General features: G+C 56.5%; 1 protein-coding gene across 1 annotated transcript in view; it reads right to left on the minus strand.

Moving 5' to 3' along the window:
• LOC121274329 overlaps positions 1–19,122 on the minus strand; it is a 33,198-nt gene extending 14,076 nt beyond the window's left edge. Inside the window, exons 1-7 of the mRNA XM_041181571.1 lie at positions 19,015–19,122; positions 17,280–17,406; positions 14,248–14,385; positions 13,165–13,283; positions 11,067–11,284; positions 7,987–8,226; positions 5,258–5,393 (exon numbers count right to left, since the gene is read on the minus strand). Of these exons, the coding sequence (XP_041037505.1) occupies positions 5,258–5,393; positions 7,987–8,226; positions 11,067–11,284; positions 13,165–13,283; positions 14,248–14,385; positions 17,280–17,406; positions 19,015–19,122 (1,086 nt within the window). The remainder of the gene's footprint in view (positions 1–5,257; positions 5,394–7,986; positions 8,227–11,066; positions 11,285–13,164; positions 13,284–14,247; positions 14,386–17,279; positions 17,407–19,014) is intronic.
• Positions 19,123–19,334: the final 212 nt, after the last annotated feature.

Consider the following 19,334-nt stretch of genomic DNA (forward strand, 5'->3'; position numbering starts at 1 on the left):
CCTATCTCTGTAACCTCCTCCAGCCCCTACACCCCTCCCTATCTCTGTAACCTCCTCCAGCCCCTACACCCTTCCCTATCTCTGTAACCTCCTCCACCCCCTACACCCCTCCCTATCTCTGTAACCTCCTCCAGCCCCTACACCCCTCCCTATCTCTGTAACCTCCTCCTGCCCCTACACCCCTCCCTATCTCTGTAACCTCCTCCAGCCCCTACATCCCTCCGAGATCTCTGCGCTCCTCCAATTCCGGCCTCTTGCCCATCCCCTGATTCCCATCGCTCCACCATTGGCGGCTGTGCCTTCAGCTGCCTGGGGGGGGCCCTGAGCTCTGGAATTCCCTCCGTAAACCTCTACTCACTTACACACACTCACTCTCTCTCTCTCTCTCTCTCTCTTTCCTGTTGCTTTGCTCCCCCTATCCCCCACCGCCCACGAAATCTCTTGGCCCAGTCGCATTTATCCACCCGGGCCTCTGCAATCCTCCCCCGGCTGAGACAGCTTGTGGGGTCAGCCAACCCGCGCCTCTCTCAGCCATTTTGGCAAGGCCCAAGCAGCCAGGGCCTGCGTTTTCCTGAGGCCTCCACTACCCTCCCGCCTCCAACTGGGCTGGAGCAGCGGAGGAGTGGGGGGGAGTGGAGGGGGATGGGGCGGCCGACTGGACAAGGGGCCGGCCTCACCAAGACCCGCCGCTAGGCTTGGCTCCGCCCCTCGGTCAGGCTGGCGGCCGGGCCAGAGCCCCGCCGGCGGCCAGTGGGCCCGATTTGCCCAGATGGTGTGGGGGTCGGGATGGGAGGGAGGGAGGGGCTGGGTGGTGGTTGGGCGCCGCCGGCAGTGGGGAAGGGGGGAAGCGGCCTCTCCCTGTCGGGGTTTCAGAACGTGTCCTCGGCGCCTGGGCCTGGCGAAGCCTGACGGCGGAGCTCCTTTGTCGTGGCAGTTCCCGGTGTCTGATGGCACGCGCCAGGCACACACCCTCCCTCCCAACTCCCCCCCCTCAACCCCTGCCTTCCTCCCCCTTTTCCTCGTCGGGATAACTCCACCGTGTGCCTGACTGTGGCCCCACCCTCTCCCCTCCCTTCCCCCGCCCCCCCCTCCCCGGCCGGGGCCTCCACACACACACACACACACACACACACACACACGGCCCTGTAAAACCACCGCTCACTTACCTGCGACATCGCTGATATCTGTGAGGAGGCCAGGAAAAGCTACCCTTGACCCCAGGGAAATGACTCAACTCAAGTCCAACTCTCGTCTTCACCAGCGGTTAACCCTTGGCCTGCCAAGGGGCTGACTGGCGGTTTTGGGGGGTAGGGTGGAGGGGAAGGTGGGGGGAGGTTAAACTTCACCTCACGAGGCGTGTGGCGGAGGAGGGGTTTGCGCTCCCACCCGGCTCCACCTTGCGGCGAGGGTGGGGGTGGGGGGTGTTGGAGTTGCCAGCGAGGCGGGTTTGGGAGGCGATTGGGGCGTTTGGAGTGGGTGGGTTGGGGGGTTATTACTGCCGTTTCTCCGATTGGGTGTCCCCCCCCCCCCCCAACCCCTCAGGGGCACGACCCTCGGCAACCGCCTCGCTCTTCCGCCCACCCCCACCCCCACCCCCACCACCCAATGGGAGCCACCGCCCTGGTGCTTGACCTCGAGGCCCACCCTGCTGATTGGCTGACCCCGGGCGTCGTGCGCCAGGCCGGAATGTTGGGAGCCCCTGGTCTTTGTTTTCAAATAAGGGTTCGAAACCCAGCGTTCCGCAGGGCGGTTAAACTGCCAATGGGACGGGGCTTTAAGATGGCGAGAGACTTGTGGGGCGGTGGGGGGATGAGCTAAGGAGGAGGCCCCATTCGAGTCAGTTACACCCACGGCCGTCTCTCCCTGCCCTGTGACCCCCAAACACCTTGGCAAACCTTTGTCTATGGCAATCGCCGAAGCTCATTGCCGAGGGAAAAGACACAGCAATAACGCGACACTGGGCTGGCATTCCAGAGGCCCAGGCTAATGCTCTGGGGGGTGGGGTGAGGGAGCGTAGTTGGTGGGGAGGTGGTTTCTGGGGAACACAGGTCCGAACCCCTGCCAGGGCAGCCGGTGGAACTTGAATTCAACGAATAAAACCTGCAATTATAACAGTCTCAGCGATGGCAATCGGGGCGGCCATCAAGGATTGCCGTCAGAAGAAACGCCATCTGGTTCACTTCAGGGAAGGGAGTCGGCCATCCTTACCCGGTCTGGCCACACTCTTAACTCGCCCCTCTGAAATGGCCACTCAGCTCAAGGGGCAGTTAGGGATGGGCAACAAACGCGGCCCTTGCCAGCGACGCCCACATCCCCACGAAAGGATTAAGGTGCTCAGCAGCCAACTATATTCAAAGCTGGGAGGAAATACAGTTTTGGATAACTCTGCCCTCCTCGCCTTTGTTGAGGTCAAGGTGAGCCATGATCTGACTGACCGGCGGAGCAGGGTCGAGGGACTGAGTTGCCTACTCCAGCTCCTATTTCTTACGTTGTTATCTCACTTTGGGCCAATCCAAGTCGCATCGGGGGTGGGAGACTCTGCTAGCCTGGAGGAGGGCCTCCCCGTGACCCAATGCTTGGTTTTCCACCCAGCACCTGTCTCCCTCAGTGTCTCACTCCCTGTTGACGTCCCAACCTTCTGCTCCCCTCTACCTTCCCCTCTTTGGAGACCTGCACCCCGCAGAGTTTAGGCATCGGAGTCGAAAGATTTTGGACTCACTCCAGAGTCAGTGCCGAGGGAGCGCCGCACTGTCGGAGGGTCAGTGCCGAGGGAGCGCCGCACTGTCGGAGGGTCAGTGCCGAGGGAGCGCCGCACTGTCGGAGGGTCAGTGCCGAGGGAGCGCCGCACTGTCGGAGGGTCAGTGCCGAGGGAGCGCCGCACTGTCGGAGGGTCAGTGCCGAGGGAGCGCCGCACTGTCGGAGGGTCAGTGCCGAGGGAGCGCCGCACTGTCGGAGGGTCAGTGCCGAGGGAGCGCCGCACTGTCGGAGGGTCAGTGCCGAGGGAGCGCCGCACTGTCGGAGGGTCAGTGCCGAGGGAGCGCCGCACTGTCGGAAGGTCAGTGCCGAGGGAGCGCCGCACTGTCGGAGGGTCAGTGCCGAGGGAGCGCCGCACTGTCGGAGGGTCAGTGCCGAGGGAGCGCCGCACTGTCGGAGGGTCAGTGCCGAGGGAGCGCCGCACTGTCGGAGGGTCAGTGCCGAGGGAGCGCCGCACGGTCGGAGGGTCAGTGCCGAGGGAGCGCCGCACTGTCGGAGGGTCAGTGCCGAGGGAGCGCCGCACTGTCGGAGGGTCAGTGCCGAGGGAGCGCCGCACTGTCGGAGGGTCAGTGCCGAGGGAGCGCCGCACTGTCGGAGGGTCAGTGCCGAGGGAGCGCCGCACTGTCGGAGGGTCAGTGCCGAGGGAGCGCCGCACTGTCGGAGGGTCAGTGCCGAGGGAGCGCCGCACTGTCGGAGGGTCAGTGCCGAGGGAGCGCCGCACTGTCGGAGGGTCAGTGCCGAGGGAGCGCCGCACTGTCGGAGGGTCAGTGCCGAGGGAGCGCCGCACTGTCGGAGGGTCAGTGCCGAGGGAGCGCCGCACTGTCGGAGGGTCAGTGCCGAGGGAGCGCCGCACTGTCGGAGGGTCAGTGCCGAGGGAGCGCCGCACTGTCGGAGGGTCAGTGCCGAGGGAGCGCCGCACTGTCGGAGGGTCAGTGCCGAGGGAGCGCCGCACTGTCGGAGGGTCAGTGCCGAGGGAGCGCCGCACTGTCGGAGGGTCAGTGCCGAGGGAGCGCCGCACTGTCGGAGGGTCAGTGCCGAGGGAGCGCCGCACTGTCGGAGGGTCAGTGCCGAGGGAGCGCCGCACTGTCGGAGGGTCAGTGCCGAGGGAGCGCCGCACTGTCGGAGGGTCAGTGCCGAGGGAGCGCCGCACTGTCGGAGGGTCAGTGCCGAGGGAGCGCCGCACTGTCGGAGGGTCAGTGCCGAGGGAGCGCCGCACTGTCGGAGGGTCAGTGCCGAGGGAGCGCCGCACTGTCGGAGGGTCAGTGCCGAGGGAGCGCCGCACTGTCAGAGGGTCAGCACCGCACTGTCGGAGGGTCAGTGCCGAGGGAGCGCCGCACTGTCGGAGGGTCAGTGCCGAGGGAGCGCCGCACTGTCGGAGGGTCAGTGCCGAGGGAGCGCCGCACTGTCAGAGAGTCAGTACCGAGGGAGCGCCGCACTGTCAGAGGGTCAGCACCGCACTGTCGGAGGGTCAGTACTGAGGGAGCGCCGCACTGTCAGAGGGTCAGCACCGCACTGTCGGAGGGTCAGTACTGAGGGAGCGCCGGACTGTCGGAGGGTCAGCACCGCACTGTCGGAGGGTCAGTACTGAGGGAGCGCCGCACTGTCAGAGGGTCAGCACCGCACTGTCGGAGGGTCAGTACTGAGGGAGCGCCGGACTGTCGGAGGTGCTGTCTTTCGGATGAGGCATTACGCTGATACCCCCGTCTGACCTCTCAGGTGCGTGTAAAAGATTCCACGGCTGCTACTGGAAGAAGAGCAGGAGGGGGGAGGTCTCCTCGGTGTCCTGGAGCCGATATTTATCTCTTAGCCAACATCACTGAAAACAGGTTATAATATCATTCCACACAGGAGGAGGCCATTCGGCCCATTGTGCCATTGCTGGCTCCTTGAAAGATCTAAAGATAAAAACAAAAAACAAAAACTGCGGATGCTGGAAATCAAAATGCTTGAAAGATCTATCCCATTAGTCCCACATCCCCGCCCCCCCCCACTCTTTCACCCACAGCTCCGCAAATGTTTCCCCTCCAAGTATTTATCCGATTTCCCCCCCCTTTTGAAAGTTCCTATTGAATCTGCTTCCACCGCCCTTCCAGGCAGCGCCTTCCAGATCACGACAACTCGCTGTGTATAAAAAACAAATTCTCCTCATCTCCCCCTCTGGTTCTTTCCCCGATTCTCTTCAATCTGTGTCCCCCTCTGGTTACCGACCCTCCTGCCCAGTGGAAACAGTTTCTCTTCATTTACTCTGTCCAAACCCCCTTCCTGATTCCGAACGCCCTTCGATTCAATCTCCCGACTCAGAGGCAAGTGAGTTAACCGCCCAGGTGGAAAGCTCTGCGGGTTAGGGTTCAGACTTTCAAGTTCAGGGGACGCCCTTTTTTTTTTTGCCAAGAAAGACGGTCATTATCGTGATGTGGGCGCCGCTGGCCGGGCCGGCATTTATTGCCCGCCCCGGAGGAGGCGGTGGTGAGCTGCCTTCCCTCGTGCCACTGCAGTCCCGCGCCTCGTTCTTCATAGGGGCTTCGAAACAACCGAGCGTCTCGCTCGGCCCACCCCGGATGGCGTTCAAGGCCCAGCCGCGACTGGTTAGTGGGCCTGGAGTCACATGTAGGCCAGACGGGGCCCGGTCAGCTGCTGCCCTTCCCGAAAAGGACACCAAGTGAACCCAGTTGTGTTTTCTGGCAATCTGAAACTTCCGGGCCGCTTTTAACTAATCGCAGTTCTTGCTCACTTCGAATTAATCTTTACGCTGAGTTAAAATTTTCAAATCATGCGTGTTTGAATTGTTGGTTCTTGGGCTAACCTTTGGCGCAGACATGCAAGGAACATTGGCACCACCCAAGTGCCAGGCAATGACCATCTCCAACAAGTGAGAATCCAACCATCGCCCCTTGACGCTCAATGGCATTACCATTGCTGAATCCCCCACTGTCAACATAATGGGGGTTACTGTTGACCAGAAACTGAACAGGACCAGCCATATAAATACTGTGGCTACAAGATCAGGTTAGAGGCTGGGAATCCAGCGGTGAGTAACTCACCTCCTGACTCCCCAAAGCCTGTCCACCATCTACAAGGCACAAGTCAGGAGTGAGATGGAATACTCCCCACTTGCCTGGGTGAGTGCAGCTCCCACAACACTCAAGAAGCTCAACACCATCCAGGACAAAGCAGCCCCGCTTGATCGGCACCCCATCCACAAACATTCACTCCCTCCACCACCGACGCACAGTAGCAGCAGTGTGTGGACCATCTACAAGATGCACTGCAGCAACTAACCAAGGCTCCTTCAACAGCACCTTCCAAATGCACAACCTTCACCCTCTAGAAGGACAAGGGCAGCAGATAGATGGAAACATCACTAGCTCTAAGTTCCCCTCCGAGCCACTCACCACCCTGACTTGGAAATATATCGGCCGTTCCTTCACTGTCGCTGGGTCAAAATCCTGGAACTCCCTCCCTAACAGCACGGTGGGTGTACCTACACTACAGGGACTGCAACGGCTCAAGGCAACTCACCCCCACCTTCTCAAGGGGGCAATTAGGGATGGGCAATAAATGCTGGATTTGCCAGCGACGCCCACATCCTGTGACAGAATATAAACGATATAACAGGAGAGGTGGTGGCGCAGTGGTGTTATCACTGGGCTAGTATTCCAGAGACCCAGGGTAATGCTCTGGTGAGCTAGGTTCAAATCCCACCGTGACAGATGGTGGAGTTTAAATTCAATAAAAATTAAAAGCCTCATGATGACCATGAAACCATGGTCAATTGTACAACCCATCTGATTCACTCGTGTCCCTTTAGGGGCGGAAAGCTACTGTCCTTCTGTGTCTTACAAGTGACTCCCGACCCTCAGCAATAGGGCTGACGCTTAACTGCCCCCTGAACAAGGGAGATGGGGCAATAAATTCTGCCCTAGCCAGTGATGCCCACATTTCACCCAGAGGGTAAAAACTTGTAACTAAGGGAACTGGTCTTGTAGAGTTTAAAATGGGACACCAGTAAAACTGGGAAATAAGAGTACTAGTCCGAACTGGTTTTTCCTTCCGGGCATGAATGAATTAAAGACAAGCTGTCACACAGTGATGTGAATTAAGTAGTTCTCATCTCTAGGCACAAATTCAACGTGAGACAATTCTCCATTAAATACTCCCATTTTTATTCTTGAATTAAAGTACACAGTTGGTAACAGGAGAGTTAATAAATGCATATAATACAAGCGCAGAAGCCTCAAAATTGATAGCATCCACCTAGAGAACCCTCTAAACAATTGTCTGCCAGCAGAGAATCAGCTGGTGTCAGTCGCTAATTCAGAAGCTCTAATTCTATCATACAACACTCAGTCACTCCATACTCAAGCATCTTCTGTTTGGGCGAAAGGGTTGTGGTTTGTGGAGTGAATGGACTGTCAAGGGACCACCAGCATCCAGGGGAGTGTCGATGGGAGGTGTCGATGTACTCCTGTCTGTCCTGCGCTCCACCAACGCAACCCCCCCAACTGTGTGCCAAGTTCCCTCGGAGGGTTTGGAGGAGCATGGCAGTCAGCCATGCGCCAAGCCTCGGATTCAGGGTAGTAGGGGCTGGAGGAGGTTGTAGAGATAGGGAGGGGTGTAGGGGCTGGAGGAGGTTACAGAGATAGGGAGGGGTGTAGGGGCTGGAGGAGGTTACAGAGATAGGGAGGGGTGTAGGGGCTGGAGGAGGTTACAGAGATAGGGAGGGGTGTAGGGGCTGGAGGAGGTTACAGGGATAGGGAGGGTTGTAGGGGCTGGAGGAGGTTACAGGGATAGGGAGGGGTGTAGGGGCTGGAAGAGGTTACAGAGATAGGGAGGGTTGTAGGGGCTGGAGGAGGTTACAGAGAAAGGGAGGGGTGTAGAGACTGGAGGAGGTTACAAAGATAGGGAGGGGTGTAGGGGCTGGAGGAGGTTACAAAGATAGGGAGGGGTGTAGGGGCTGGAGGAGGTTACAGAGATAGGGAGGTGGGGGTGAAGTGCTGTGGAGGGATTTGTACCTGGAGGCCGGAACATGGACTCCGTGGGCCGGACGCGATGTATGCCCGGGGTGTGCGGGGGTGGGTGGGGAGAACAGGCTGAATCAGCTGGTTGCGCACAGCCAGGCTGGGCCATCGAGCTTCCTGCCCGCAGACTGGTTCAGCTGTTTCGGCAACTGGAGGGTCTGATGGAAATCCCAGTGGGCCCAGCGGAGCCCGGGGGGGTGGGGTAGCCCCTCACATCGACATGACGAACTGGTCCTCGGTTCCGGGTTTGTCGCGCCGGCAAGCTGGGCCTTCGTGGCAGCTGGTGGGTGAGCTGCCCATCTCCTTCAGTTTCTGTTCCACCCGGTCATCCTCCTCATCCTCAAACTCCGTGTGGAGGTGGTGGAGCTCGACCAGCAGCTCGTAGACCAGGGCGCCCAGGACCGCTCCCACCATCGGCGCCACGATGGGAACCCACCACCAGCCTCCGCCAGTCCTGCCGGGGGGAGGGGAGAAGGTCAGAAACCCCATTACTGCCCCCTCTCCCTCACCCCCTCCCCCCGCTCTCCCTCACCCCCTCCCCACGCTTGCCCTCACCCTCCCCCACCCCCGCTCTCCCTCACCCCCTCCTCCCCCGCTCTCCCTCACCCCCTCCTCCTCCCCGCTCTCCCTCTCCCCCGCTGTCCCTCACCCCCTCCTCCTCCACTCTTCCTCCCCCGCTCTCCCGCTTCACACCCCCTCCTCCCCCCCGTTTCACCACCCCCCCCTCCCCCCCGCTTCACACCCACTCCCCCTAACCTCCACTTCACACCCCGTCCCCCTAACCCCCGCTTCACACCCTCCTCTTCCCTCCATCCAGTTCATGCTGGTTCTCCCGGTCAGTCCCACCCCCCCGGCTCTATCCCCATCACCCCGCAACTTTACTTCCCTCATTCCCCCCTTCCAGGAGAAGTGGTCACGATCTGGAACTCATTGCCCACGCTGGGTGGTGGGGGGGGGGGTGGTGGGTGGTGGAAGAAACTTCCAGAACCCGGCCCCAGGGATGAGGAGAGGGGGGGATTTTAGTCCCTGCCTCTCCTCCCCAGCCCCTCTTGCCTCCTTCGCCCTCTTTGGTTTTCGGAGGACCTTCCAGGTGGTGGGCCGCATGCCAGAGTTGAATAGCACCACCTTCCCTTTGCGCTGGGGGGGTTTTGGGTGGAGGGGGGGGGGGTGGGGGGAGTCGGTGGTGGAGGGGGTGGGCAACAGGTACCCCCTGGCTCCTGGTCAGCCAGGCCCTCGGAGCTGAAAGTCAGGCGCTCTGGCCGTGAAAGCCACCATTGAATCTTCTGGAAGTTTCTATTGAATCTGCTTCCACCGCCCTTTCAGGCAGCGCCTTCCAGATCACAACCACTCGCTGTGTAAATAAAAACAAACTCTCCTCATCTCCCCCTCTGGTTCTTTCCCCGATTCTCTTTGATCTGTGTCCCCCTCTGGTTACCGATTGCTGGGGCAGGCAACACTGCCATGGTGCCCAGTTTTACACCCGCTGCTCCCCCACCCCCCCCCCCCAACCATCCCCCACGCCCCCGCTGCTTGTCATCCTGCCATTAGGCTGATAATTGGCTCCCATTGGGTTGTACGCCCAATCAAATGGCCAGCAGCTCTTTTGTCTCAGCAGCTCCGCCCTGGAAGGGAGGGGTGGGGGTGGGGCGGGTGGTGCAGGAGGACCTTCAAATCCCAGCCAAAGCCTCTAAGGATCAGTGGTTGGGCCTCAGCCTACCCTAAGGGTCAGTGATTGGGCCTCGGCCTACCCTAAGGGCCGGTGGTTGGGCCCCAGCCTACCCTAAGGGCCGGTGGTTGGGCCCCGGCCTACCCTAAGGGCCGGTGGTTGGGCCCCGGCCTACCCTAAGGGCCGGTGGTTGGGCCCCGGCCTACCCTAAGGGCCGGTGGTTGGGCCCCGGCCTACCCTAAGGGCCGGTGGTTGGGCCCCGGCCTACCCTAAGGGTTGATGCTTGGGCCTTGGCCTACTCTAAGAGTCGGTGGTTGGGCCTTGGCCAACCTAGATTCATGATTTAGATGCGGGGTCTGGGCGTAACGTGTCTGTTTGCCAGTGGTAAGTTAGGTGGGAAAGTAAGCTGTGAGGAGAACACAGAGAGGCTGCAGGGAGATATAGACTAGTTAGGTGAGTGGGCAAGAACATGGCAGATAGACTGTAGTGTGGTGAAGTGTGAGGTTACCTACTTTGGCAGAAAGAATAGAAAATCAGGGTATTGAACATTGCAGAGAAAGGAAGCATGCTGTTGAAGCTTTTTGTCTTGCACTCAACTGGACAGATACGCAAGAACACCAAGTCTCAAAGGGGAGCAACAATTTATATTGCGTGAGAAGAGAGCGCTGATTGGCTGGCAAGTGGACATTGACTGGTAGAGGCATGGGCGTGGAGAATGCAGCAGAGAACAGCTAACTTCGTTTCAAAGCAGAATAGTTTTGTTTTTTAACAAGGTGAGAGACCAGTAAATGTTGGTGATCAGAGGAGACCTTGTCCACAAGTCACAGAAACTTAACATGCTGGTGCAGAAATCAAATGGTTTGCTGGCTTTAGTTACAAATGGATTGGAATATAAGAGTAAAGAAGTCTTACCACAATGGTATAGGGCTGTGGTGGGACAACATTGTGTGGCGCACAGTTTTGGTCTCCTTATCTAAGGAAGCTAGTCTTAGAGGACCATATTTATTTAAGTGCATAGAGCACATATAAAGAGAGACTGTTGGGGTTAGTTCATGGGTAATGCTGCATTCTGTAAATAAACCTATGATCTGAGAAAATATTAATGCCTGGTTTCATTACTTCACCAACTAGCCTGGGATTGGTTCAACAAGCTGGGTAAAAACGAGGAATTGTTGATTCACCTCCCCACCCCAAGGGCACGGAGACCAGTCCTGACACGCCTGTTCTTAATGCACCTAGAGAGTGAATCTGGTCCTTGTGGCTCAGAAACTTCATCAAAGCTTCACTGGGGTCGATGCCTGGAACGAGGAGGTTTGTCGATGAGGAGAGATGGAGGAGACGGTGTCCTTGGAGATGGGAGGGGGGGAGTGGGGTGTGATTACATCGAAACATATAAAATCCTGAGAGGCTTTGACAGGTTCAACGCTGAGAGGCTGGTACCCCATTCCCCCGCCTCCCCTCACTCCCATTTCCCCCACCCCCACCCAGCACCCCTGGCCGGAGAGTCCAAAACTCGGCGGGGGTCACGGACTCAGGATGAGGGGTCAGCCGTTTTGGATTGGGATGAGGGCGGAATTTCTTCCCTCATGGTGGGCGGGGGAGGGAGGGGGGGTTGCCTTGGCACTCACGTGAAAACCTCGGTCCCCCAGCCGGCAGCGAGGGTCAACAGGCGGGGCCCGAAATCCCGGGCGGGGTTGATGGCATAGCCGGAGTTGGATCCCATCGACATCCCGATGCCCACGATCGACAGGCCGATGAAGATGGGCTGCAAGATCTTGGGGGCCCCATAGTTCTGGGTGTCCACCACGGCGAAGATGCACAGGAGCAAGGTGCCAGTGCCAATCAGCTGCAGAGGAATGAAAGGCACGTAAGGAGCGGGCTCTGTACTCAACGTTCCAGGCCGCACGGAGAGAGAGGCATTCGTCGCCAAGCCTCCATTGCCGAGCAGGTCAGACAATCTCATCCCCACCTCCACCCCCTCACACTCCAAGAGCCACCAGCGACTTGCCCCCCGCCCCAGAACAGAATCATTCGATCACTGTGCACGAAATCTCACTCAGTGCAGGGTAAGAGGGTCACTGCCTCCCTCTCTTTCTCTCAACTCGGTGTAAGAAGGTCAAGGCTTCAAGCCCCCCACCCCACTCCAGAGACTCGAGCCCATAATCCAGGACAGGACTCCCAGCACCAGTACTGAGGGAGCGCCGCACTGTCGGAGGGTCAGTACTGAGGGAGCACCGCACTGTCGGAGGGTCAGGACTGAGGGAGCGCCGCACTGTCAGAGGGTCAGTACTGAGGGAGCGCCGCACTGTCGGAGGGTCAGTACTGAGGGAGCGCCGCACTGTCAGAGGGTCAGGACTGAGGGAGCGCCGCACTGTCAGAGGGTCAGGACTGAGGGAGCGCCGCACTGTCAGAGGGTCAGTACTAAGGGAGCGCCGCACTGTCGGTGGGTCATTGCTGAGGGAGAGCCGCACTGTCGGAGGGTCAGTGCTGAGGGAGAGCCGCACTGTCGGAGGGTCAGTGCTGAGAGGGAGCCGCACTGTCGGAGGGTCAGTACTGAGGGAGCGCCGTACTGTCGGAGGGTCAGTACTGAGGGAGCGTCACACTGTCAGAGGGTCAGTACTGAGGGAGCGCCGCACTGTCAGAGGGTCAGTACTGAGGGAGCGCCGCACTGTCAGAGGGTCAGTACTGAGGGAGTGCCGCACTATCAGAGGGTCAGTACTGAGGGAGTGCCGCACTATCAGAGGGTCAGTACTGAGGGAGTGCCACACTGTCGGAGGCGCCGATTTTCGGGTGAGACACCGGTCTGTCCTCTCAGGTGGATGTTAAAGATCCCATGGCCATTATTTGAAGTAGACCAACAGGGCGTGGCCGGAGGGGAGGGGGGAGTTCTTCCCAGTGTCTTGGGTCCAATATTTATCCCTCAAGCAGCATCACCAAAAAAAAGTGATGATTTGGGTCATCATCACATTGCTGTTTGTGGGATCCTGCTGTGCGCGAATTGGCTGCTGCGTTTCCCACATTGCAACAGTGACCGCACTTTAAAAGTACTTCATCTGGGTATGAAGCACGTTGGGAACATCCTGAGGTTGTGAGAGGCGCCAGTGAAATGCAATTCTTTCTTTCTTGCGCTCTTCCAACTGGCTACCCTTCACAACCATAGCATCAGGTCGCTATTCGACCCTGAGAGGGCTCACGCCGGGCCCTTGGCCACTCTGTTGCCAGGGCCAGCAACTGACCCTGTGTTTATGGTATGTTAATTATATTAAGATGGATTGGTGAAGGACCATATTTATTTATGTAGCCAGAGCACTTATAAAGAGAGACCGCTGTCCCACAGTGGGGTCGGTAGGTAGGTAATGCTGCATTCTGTAAATTAATCAGGAAAAGTATTAGTGTCTGGTCGCCTACTTCCCCATCTGGGCTGGGATTGATTTATCAGGCTGGATAAAAATGAGGAATTGCCGATTCACCTCCCCACCTCAAGGGTGTAGAGACCAAACATAACACTCGTGTTCTTAATGCACCTCGAGGGTGAATCTAGGGGTCTCTCCAGGTCCTTACAGCTCAGCCATGCACCAAATGGTGAAATTACCCAACTCTGGAGCCTTCAGCCAGTTCACTGTCCGGAGCTGTTGACCTCTCCAGCGTTAGAATTGCGACCTGTCCGAGTCCAATCCTACCGCACTCAGGAATACTGTGAACAGCTAACAAGAAGAAGCTGGCTACCTGGTCAATGAAGCCGTTCGAAAGGCTGAGGAACGGTGCGGGGTAGGTGCCAAAGATAAATGCAGTGGCTCGTGGTCCGGTGACAGATAAGGTCCCATTGTCAACAGAGTGTATCCCATCTGTTGGGGCAGAAATAACAAACAGTTAACTTGTGTTCATGGTACAGAGAGAGGCTTTGGATTGGGAATGTGGGGATCTTTGGGAATGTGGGAGCCTTTGGGAATGGGAGTGTGAGGATCTTTGGGAATGGGAGTGTGAGGATCTTTGGGAATGGGAATATGAGAGACTTTGGGACTGGGAGTGTGAGGATCTTTGGGAATGGGAATGCGAGAGCCTTTGGGATTGGGAATGCGAGAGCCTTTGGGAATGTGGGAGCCTTTGGGAATGGGAAGGTGAGAGCCTTTGCGAATGGGAATGTGAGAGACTTTGGGACTGGGAGTGTGAGGATCTTTGGGAATGGGAATGTGAGAGCCTTTGGGAATGGGAATGTGGGGATCTTTGGGAATGGGAATATGAGAGACTTTGGGACTGGGAGTGTGAGGATCTTTGGGAATGGGAATGTGAGAGCCTTTGGGAATGGGAATGTGGGGATCTTTGGGAATGGGAATATGAGAGACTTTGGGACTGGGAGTGTGAGGATCTTTGGGAATGGGAATGTGAGAGCCTTTGGGAATGGGAATGTGGGGATCTTTGGGAATGGGAATATGAGAGACTTTGGGACTGGGAGTGTGAGGAACTTTGAGAATGGGAATGTGGGAGCTTTGGGAATGGGAATGTGAGAATCTTTGGGAATGGTAGTCTGAGGATCTTTGAGAATGGGAATGTGAGAGCCTTTGGGAATGGGAGTGTGAGGATCTTTGGGAATGGAAGCAAGAGGATTCTTGCGAACGAGAATGTGTGGCTATGTGGGAATGGGAGTGTGAGAATCTTTGTGAATGGGAATAGGAGGACGGTTGGGAATGTGAACGTGTGAATATTTGGGAATGGGAGTGTGAAGATCATTGGTGATGGGAGTGTGGGGGTGTGCGCTCACCATGTGGAAACAGCAGTGGGAGGGAGGGTGGAGGGAAGAGCAGTACAGACCGTGATGAACTCCGTAGACGATGGCAGCACCAACAAATCCTCCCAGAGTTTGGAAGAACATGTAAAATGGGAGCTTCTTCCATGGGAACCGTCCGAGTAAACACAAGCTGAAGGATACAGCTGGGTTCAGATGGCCACCTGCAAGTGAATCACAAAAATAACACAAACATCTTGCATTTATATGATGCCTTTAATGCAGTAAAACATCCCAAGGTGTTTCACAGCAGCGTTATCAGACAGAACCTGACACCCCCCCACCCGAGCCACACGAGGTGATATTAAGGACAGGTGAACAAAACCTCGGGTAAAGAAGTCGGTTTTAAGGAGCGTCTTAAAGGAGGAGAGAGACAGACAGAGAGCGAGAAATAGAGACAGACAGAGAGAGGGAGAGGTTTAGGGAGGGAATTCCAGAGCTCAGGGCCCCCCAGGTAGCTGAAGGCACGGCCGCCAATGGTGGAGCGATGGGAATCGGGGGATGGGCAAGAGGCCGGAATTGGAGGAGCGCAGAGATCTCGGAGGGTTGTAGGGGCTGGAGGAGGTTACAGAGATAGGGAGGGGTGTAGGGGCTGGAGGAGGTTACAGAGATAGGGGTGTAAGGGCTGGAGGAGGTTACAGAGATAGGGAGGGATGTAGGGGCTGGAGGAGGTTACAGAGATAGGGAGGGGTGTAGGGGCTGGAGGGGGTTACAGAGATAGGGAGGGGTGTAGGGGCTGGAGGAGGTTACAGAGATAGGGAGGGGTGTAGGGGCTGGAGGAGGTTACAGAGATAGGGAGGGGTGGAGGGGTGTAGGGGCTAGAGGGGGTTACAGAGATAGGGAGGGGTGTAGGGGCTGGAGGAGGTTACAGAGATAGGGAGGGTTGTAGGGGCTGGAGGAGGTGATTACAGAGATAGGGAGGGGTGTAGAGGTTGGAGGAGGTTACAGAGATAGGGAGGGGTGTAGAGGTTGGAGGAGGTTACAGAGATAGGGAGGGGTGTAGAGGCTGGAGGAGGTTACAGAGATAGGGAGGGGTGTAGGGGCTGGAGGAGGTTACAGAGATAGGGAGGGGTGTAGGGGCAGGAGGAGATTACAGAGATAGGGAGGGGTGTAGAGGTTGGAGGAGGTTACAGAGATAGGGAGGGGTGTAGGGATGGAGGAGGTTACAGAGATAGGGAGGGGTGTAGAGGCTGGAGGAGGTTACAGAGATAGGGAGGGGTGTAGGGGCTGGAGGAGGTTACAGAGATAGGGAGGGGTGTAGGGATGGAGGAGGTTACAGAGATAGGGAGGGGTGTAGGGATGGAGGAGGTTACAGAGATAGGGAGGGGTGTAGGGATGGAGGAGGTTACAGAGATAGGGAGGGGTGTAGGGATGGAGGAGGTTACAGAGATAGGGAGGGGTGTAGGGATGGAGGAGGTTACAGAGATAGGGAGGGGTGTAGGGATGGAGGAGGTTACAGAGATAGGGAGGGGTGTAGGGATGGAGGAGGTTACAGAGATAGGGCTGAGGACGGAATTGAAAACAAAGATAAGAATTTTAATTTGATGAGGGACAGGGAAGCTCCATTGGCCTGTTTAGTTGAATGTTAATTGTTCAACAGCAAAAGTAAACCACCCCGAACCCCTCGATTAGATTCCAGTCTGTAATTCCCTCCCGGGTATCTGTTATTCTATATATAAACCCCCCCCGAACACCTCAATTAGATTCCAGTCTGTAACTCACTCCCGGGTGTCTGTTATTCTATATATAAACCACCTGAACAACTCAATTAGAGTCCTGCCATCCATTCTTAATTCGCACATTTGTTTAGATAATATCACCACCTTCAACACCTCTTTGTTCTTTTGTCTGTGACATCTTTTGATTATCAGCTCCTATCACTGCTTGCTTGTCCCTACAACCACACCAACCCCTCCCCCACTTCTCTCCCACCCCCACCTTAAACCAGCTTATATTTCACCCCTCTCCTAATATTCACTCAGTTCTGTTAAAGGTTCATGAGGACTCGAAACGTCAACTCTTTTCTTCTCTGCCGATGCTGCCAGACCTGCTGAGTTTTTCCAGGTAATTCTGTTTTTGTTTTTGATTACATTCCAGTCTGTAACTCACTCCCAGCTGTCTGTAATTCTATGTATAAACCTCCTGAACAACTTGATTACATTCCAGTTTGTAACTCACTCCCAGGTATCTGTTATTCTATATATAAACCACCCCAAACCCCTCGATTAGATTCCAGTCTGTAACTCACTCCCGGGAATCTGTTATTCTATATATAAACCCCACCGAACCCCTCGATTAAATTCCAGTCTGTAACTCACTCCCAGGTATCTGTTATTCTATGTATAAACCACCTGAACAACTCAATTAGATTCCCGTCTGTAACTCACTCCCGGGTATCTGTTATTCTATATATAAACCACCCCGAGCCCCTCGATTGGATTCCAGTCTGTAACTCACTCCTGGGTATCTGTTATTCTATATATAAAACCCCTGAACCCCTCAATTAGATTCCAGTCTGTAACTCACTCCCGGGTATCTGTTATTCTATATATAAACCTCCCCGAACCCCTCGATTAGATACCAGTCTGTAACTCACTCCTGGGTATCTGTTATTCTATGTATAAACCACCCCGAGCCCCTCGATTAGATTCCAGTCTATAACTCACTCCCGGGTGTCTGTTATTCTATATATAAACCACCCCGAGCCCCTCGATTGGATTCCAGTCTGTAACTCACTTCCCGGTATCTGTTATTCTATTTATAAACCCCCCACCGAACCCCTCGATTAGATTCCAGTCTGTAACTCATTCCTGGGTTTCTATTATTCTATATATAAACCACCCCGAACCCCTCAATTAGATTCCAGTCTGTAACTCATTCCTGGGTATCTATTATTCTATATATAAACCACCCCGAACCCCTCAATTAGATTCCAGTCTGTAACTCATTCCTGGGTATCTGTTATTCTATATATAAACCCCCTGAACACCTCAACTGGATCCCAGTCTGTAAATCTGCATGTTACGGTTAAACTTCTGTCCCTGGTGCCGAGACTCACCAGAGATGCCGCCCGAAATGTAGATGCCAAACGTGGCTCCGAGTCCGAAGCCCAGGTTGACGGACAGGAATTCACCGCGGGTTGTCTTACTCACCACCATTTGTGCCACGGCACCACATCCGAAGAGCTGGGGGATGGAGTGGGAGGGAAGGGAACAGTGCTGAGTGAACAGGAACCATTCAACAAGAAGAGGCTTGCATCTTTCTGGTGCCTCCCAACTTCCAGATGTCACCAAGTGTCTGACACCCACAGAAGTTCTTTTGTCCAACTGTCTTCACCGATGTAATGTGGAAAATGCAGCAGCCACTTTGCGCACAGCAAGATCCAACAAACGGCATCGTGATAACCTGTTTTGAATGGTGCTCGTTGAGGGATGAATGTTGGGCCCAGGGCACTGATGGGATCTCACCCCCATCCCCAGCCAGAACACCAACCCCTCTCCCCCCACCTGACCCCTCCAACATCCCCCCACTCAGCTCTCTTTCCAACAGCAGCTGTGGAATCTTAACATTTCATCCTGAAAGACCTCCAAGAGTACAGCACACCCTCAGTACTGACCCTCTGACAGTGCGGCACACCCTCAGTACTGATCCACCGACAGTGCGGCACTCCCTCAGCACTGACCCTCCGACAGTGCGGCACTCCCTCGGTACTGACCCTCCAACAGTGCGGCACTCCCTCAGTACTGACCCTCTGACAGTGCGGCTCTCCCTCAGTACTGACCCTCCAACAGTGCAGCACTCCCTCAGTACTGACCCTCCAACAGTGCGGCACTCCCTCAGCACTGACTCTCTGACAGTGCGGCACTCCCTCAGCACTGACCCTCCAACAGTGCGGCGCTCCCTCAGTACTGACCCTCCAACAGTGCGGCACTCTCTCAGTACTGACCCTCTGACAGTGCGGCACTCCCTCAGTACTGACCCTCCGACTGTGCGGCACTCCCTCAGCATTGACCCTCCGACAGTGCAGCACTCCCTCAGTACTGACCCTCCGACAGGGCGGCACTCCCTCAGTACTGACCCTCCGACAGTGCAGCACTCCCTCAGTACTGACCCTCTGACAGTGCGGTGCTCCCTCAGTACTGACCCTCCGACAGTGCGGCGCTCCCTCAGTACCGACCCTCCGACAGTGCGGCACTCCCTCAGTACTGACCCTCCGACAGTGCGGCGCTCCCTCAGTACTGACCCTCCGACAGTGCGGCGCTCCCTCAGTACTGACCCTCTGACAGTGCACCGCTCCCTCAGTACCGACCCTCCAACAGTGCGGCACTCCCTCAGCACTGACCCTCCGACAGTGCGGCGATCCGTCAGTACCGACCCTCCGACAGTGCGGCACTCCCTCAGCACTGACCCTCCGACAGTGCAGCCCTCCCTCAGTACTGACCCTCCGACAGTGCAGCGCTCCCTCAGTACTGACCCTCCGACAGTGTGGCGTTCCCTCAGTACCGACCCTCCGACAGTGTGGTGCTCCCTTAGTACTGGCACTGGGGAGTGTCAGACTGGATTCTGGAGTGGGGACCTAAGCCCACGAGCTTTTGACCCAGAGGGACAGAGAGCTGCCATGATAGCTTTGGGGTGGGGGCGGATGCTGGGCGGTGTTGGCGGGGGGGGGAGTTGATTAGGGGGTGAATAAAAAGAGAGGAAAGTGGGCAGGTTTCGCTAAGGGTTTGGACTGACCACAAATTAGCGATGGCAACAGAAATCTCAGTCAATGAGCGAAGGGATGTGCCACTCACGATAAGCATGCAGACTCCCAGAAACTCGGCGAAGCACTCCCTCACGAGGTGATTCTTCAATCGCAGTGCACCATGCACCTTTTGTAACACCATCTCGGTTGTCCCCATTATCGCGCGGCGTGTCCCTGTCTCCCACTCAAAGACCTTTTCTCGGGGCGAACCTGCTCCTGCACGTTCTGCGGGGTGGGGGGAAGAAGGGGAGCAGGAGAAGGGGGGAGAGGAAACAAATACAAGTTACATCTCAAAAACCAAAAACGGATTGCACGCATCTCATCAATTGAATTAAGGGATGTATTGGCTGAAGGGCGTGTGACTCTCTG

This window comes from Carcharodon carcharias, assembly GCF_017639515.1.
Source record: "Carcharodon carcharias isolate sCarCar2 chromosome 36 unlocalized genomic scaffold, sCarCar2.pri SUPER_36_unloc_1, whole genome shotgun sequence".
In the NCBI taxonomy this organism is placed as follows: domain Eukaryota; kingdom Metazoa; phylum Chordata; class Chondrichthyes; order Lamniformes; family Lamnidae; genus Carcharodon; species Carcharodon carcharias.